General features: G+C 43.5%; 1 protein-coding gene across 1 annotated transcript in view; it reads left to right on the plus strand.

Annotated features, from left to right (window-relative positions):
• Nucleotides 1-6: 6 nt before the first annotated feature.
• ECHDC3 (enoyl-CoA hydratase domain containing 3) overlaps nucleotides 7-4,644 on the plus strand; it is a 6,361-nt gene continuing 1,723 nt past the window's right edge. The window contains exons 1-3 of the mRNA XM_010177758.2: nucleotides 7-110; nucleotides 2,536-2,633; nucleotides 3,844-4,044. Of these exons, the coding sequence (XP_010176060.2) occupies nucleotides 38-110; nucleotides 2,536-2,633; nucleotides 3,844-4,044 (372 nt within the window). The 5' untranslated portion in view covers nucleotides 7-37. The remainder of the gene's footprint in view (nucleotides 111-2,535; nucleotides 2,634-3,843; nucleotides 4,045-4,644) is intronic.

The raw sequence follows: 4,644 nt of genomic DNA on the forward strand, positions 1-4,644 counted from the left end.
GAACAACCCGCGGAGGAGGAACGCCCTGTCCCTCTCCATGCTGCAGGCCCTGCGGGAGGACCTGCTGCATGACGTCAAAAGCAAAGACCTCCGCGTCATCGTCATTGCAGGTACTTCCGGCGTTTTGGGGGGCGGGGGAGGGGGGAATAATACGGAGTTTAAACCGAAATCTGCCAAAGAGTTACGGAAAAAGGGGTGGGAAGGGACTGGTGTGTTGTTCTCCGTCCGTCTGGCCAGGAACACGCGGGGATCCTACCAGTGCCGTCACCCTTCAGACCCTGCTCTCGTCCTGGGCTGTTGAACTCATCCCAGTTTCCACTCACACCTATTTAATCCCTCATTTTTTAACACAGCGTTAACAATCGACTCGCTTTGTGTTATAATTTTGTTGATGGTTCACCTGTAGAAACACGTTTCAGAACATCAGTACTTCAGCCAGGTCGCACGGTGTTTGCAGAGTCCACGAGCTTTTTCCTTTCGTAAAAACAATCGGTGGATGAAATATTTTATTTGAAAGCTGTATGTAAAGAATACTTGAAACAGAACAAAAGCCAGGTTCTAATGGTTATCAAACTAAAGAAATAATATTCCCAGATGCAGGTTTTTGTGCAGAAACAGGCTGAGCTGGTGTGACACTTGCTGCCTTCGGTAGCAGGTATAGATCGTAGTAAACAGGGCTCACAAGATTTTTTTCAAATCGTGTGCCCTGTTCCCCTGGTCTAACCCAGGATCAGCCTCCTTATCTTTGCCACTGGTTTGTCAAAACTGTTTTTAAAACTCTCCGATGAAGGAGAGACCATAATATCGATTCTGAGTCACCTGCAGATGTAAAACATTATCTCTCAGAGGCAATTACAGTTTTCTTCCATTTAGGTATTAACCTGTAGAGTTCTTAAAGATAATGAAACTTGAGCTGTTCTTAAGCCATCTTTTTTTTCCTCTGCTATTTTAAGATAATCTTCCCCTGCCCCCCTTCCAAACATCTTGGAGAAATAGGTTTATTAAATTAGGATGCTGCAGTTTCTGGTACGCAGAGGAAAGCACTGTGTTAGTGCACACACACGAGAGTGGAAGCAAGCTACCTTCACAGGGGTGAGTTTAAATATATATATTCAACATTTTGAACAGCAGTTACAAATTTAGTGAAACATTTCTGCTTAAACTTGAGAAAAAACTTCTTTACAGTGAGGGTGACAGAGCACTGGAACAGGCTGCCCAGGGAAGTTGTGGAGTCTCCTTCTCTGGAGACATTCAAGACCCGCCTGGACGCCTTTCTATGTGATCTCATTTAGGTTCCTGCTCCAGCAGGGGGATTGGACTAGATGATCTTTTGAGGTCCCTTCCAATCCCCGACATTCTGTGATTCTGTGATTTGACATTCTTCTTTGGGATTACAGTTGTCTGGGAGTTTGCGAGCATGGTTTCATTTGGTTTTTTGTTTTAGTTTAAAAAGAAATTGCATGTTCCTGATGATTTCCAATTCCTTTGCTGAAGGGAATGCAAAAGAAGAAATCTCAAGAAAATAATAAAAGACTTCTCAGGGAATGCTTGGAGTCTTTAACACAGACTTCACAGTGGATTCTTCTTCAAGGAGGCACAAATGCAGATGTGATTAATTTCCAGATATGTATTGCTGATCTCATGAGCTGACTGATGTTAATTGTGTGGTTATTTCTGGATGGACTGTGCCACAATTATCTGGTCCATAGGAAACAAATGTATAGGTAAGGTTGTGTCTGCATAGTTGTAGCCGGACTTGTCATGTCCATACAATTACCTGAGAAGTTCTGAAGGATTCAGAAGCATCACATTGGTTTATTCTTATGGCAGATATCCTCATGACCAAAGAAAACTGTTTTAAAGATAGTGTACCCCTAAAGGGTGTTTTGATCTTAGCTGCCACTGGAGGCAAGCCAATCCAAAACTGAGGTCCACAGAAACGTGCTCTTTGCTGCCCAAACCCTGGACGTGTTTTTGGGATTCCCTAGATGACAGTTTTAGCAGTGAAGGAGAAGTTGCCCCAACAACCACTCTGGTTCTCCTCCAGCAGAACAGCCTTTTTTCTTCTTTTTCCCCATTGTGGACTGGAACACCATGACACAAAAATCTCAATGCTTACTTAGCAAAAGTTAATCATTAATGTTGGGTACAATAAACAGGGACTAACTGTAAGCTCCAGCTGACTAGTTTACATTGTACCAAGGAGCTGCTCAGTGCAGTATCCTTACAAGAAACCGGGGTCAGAAGTGTGAAATGCCTCATTTTTAACTGAGTTAACTTGGAATGGAAGTAAAACTAGGCCTCCAAAAATGTTCATGGGCGTTACTGTGGTTAAATGTTGTATTGTGGCAATTCAGAGTTGTTACAAAATGCAGAAGGCGATGTTTCAGAACTGTGTGTAAACACAAACTCCCTCCCCAAGCTCCTTTTTCACTATTGACGTCTCACTGACGTGCCTTTAGCTGGGGCATTGATATGCCGCTACCCCTGGGTTCTTGATTAATTCAGACTGACTTTTCCTGAAATTCTTTGCAGCTGAAGGACCTGTATTTTGTTCTGGCCATGATTTAAAGGAACTGTCAAGTGAAGATGATGTGAAGCATCATTCCCAAGTATTTGAACTATGTGCAGAGGTAAGCAGCTCTTCTTAAGTGCCACTCCTTTTGCCTGATATTAAGAACAAGTAATGATACTGGTTTAAAGAGGGACAGCACTGCTCACCTGGTACCTAAAGCACAGACTGTTGCTCCAGATTCCTTGCTTTTTGCTGCTCTGCCATTTTAATATCTGATCCTGGTGAAATTATATTTTCATAGAATCACAGAATGGTTTGGGTTGGAAGGGACTTTAAAGATCATCCAGTTCCAACCCCCCTGCCATCAGCAGGGACACCTTCCACTAGACCAGGTTGCTCAAAGCCTCATCCAGCCTGGCCGTGAACACTTCCAGGGAGGGGGCATCCACAACTTCTCTGAGCAACCTGTTCCAGTGTCTGACCACCCTCACAGCAAAGAATTTATTCCTAATATCTCATCTAAATCTACTCTTGTCCAGTTTCTAACCATTTTTAATCCAGATAATTACTGTAAGCTTTTAACTAGCATTTACTACCTTCAGGCATTAAAATTAGGTGAGTTTGTTGATCCCCACTGTATGGAAGGAAAACTTGAGTTAGAAAAGTTAAGACAAATTCATCTTTCTTAACTTCAGCTTCTGAAGTTGGATGTCCAACCTTCAAGAATTATCTGAGAGTGATTGAGAGAGTGATTGTGTTTTCGCATCTTATGCATTATGTCTAATGCAAGCAGGAAAAATTGTTTCCTGGCAGGTCAGTTTCTCCCTGGAATGTAGAGTAAGCCTATATCCAATGATGATGTTTGGGTGAGATCAACCCAGGCTTGAGATCATGCAGAAAGCAGCAATAGTCTGGTTTAATTTCCTGGGACAGAGACCTTTACTAAGTTGGTTTTCCATTATGGGGCAAATGAAAGTGGGGATAGCGTGTCTTGGATGCACATCTTCCCACAGCCAGGAACACCAGACCTGCAGAGCAGAGGCACCCAAGCTCCATGCAGACCTTTCTGCCTTTCATTCTTGAGTTTTCCATTTCCACTGGACTTTGCAGGACCAACTCATGCTACATAAACAGAACTGAGCAGCTACTGGAACAGCAGTGGTCTTGTGCATTAAAACAGGTTTTGCAGAGAGCTTAATTTTTTTAATAAACTCCAAGTAATAAAGCTGAAAAATGCACATGTCAGGTGTGTGAAGCAATTGCAAGTTTTAGAACAGCTACTAGTTAAATTTCAGGGACTAACTGACGACTTTCTTTTGTGTATGCAGGTTATGACTTTAATCCAGAAACTTCCTGTACCAGTGATTGCCAAAGTAAATGGCTTGGCTACCGCAGCAGGCTGTCAGCTTGTGGCAAGCTGTGACATCGCCGTGGCAAGTGAGAAATCTCAGTTTGCTACTCCTGGAGTAAACATCGGACTGTTCTGCTCCACACCAGCTGTGGCCTTGGGCAGATCTCTTCCAAGAAAGGTAGACTTCCTTCACAGATACTCTTTGTAATTTTGCAAGAAGTAGGTTTCACAGAATCACAGAACGGTTTGGTTTGGGAGGGACCTTAAAGGCCATCCAGTTCCGGGTGGCACCCCCCCTGCCATCAGCAGGGACACCTTCCACTAGACCAGGTTGCTCAAAGCCTCATCCAACCTGGCCTTAAACACTTCCAGGGAGGGGACATCCCTGTTAGGAGTTTAGTTCCATTGCCTAAACGTTACTTTCCTGAAGTACAACATTGAAAATACTTAATTGCCATGTTTTTGGACTGGGAAAAATAATAAAGGGATGAACTCTGTTTAGGGAAAGCAGCTTCCTACTGATGCGATTCCAACCAGCATGAACTCGTACCAGCAGCACATCAGCTCAGCGATCCCTCTCCTTTCCAACAGACAGCCCTGTGCTTTAGACAATCATGTTCTCCCCTGATGAGGAAACCCCTGCAACTTCAGGATATCAATCCCACCAAGGCATCAATTCTTGCCAGGCAGGTGACATTTCACTACCAGCATGATCTCCCTGGGTGTAGATCAAGATGCTTTAAATAGCATTTCAAACTCTCCTATATTTCTTCTTACT

This window comes from Antrostomus carolinensis, unplaced genomic scaffold (genome assembly GCF_000700745.2).
Source record: "Antrostomus carolinensis isolate BGI_N321 unplaced genomic scaffold, ASM70074v2 scaffold7111, whole genome shotgun sequence".
NCBI lineage: Eukaryota > Metazoa > Chordata > Aves > Caprimulgiformes > Caprimulgidae > Antrostomus > Antrostomus carolinensis.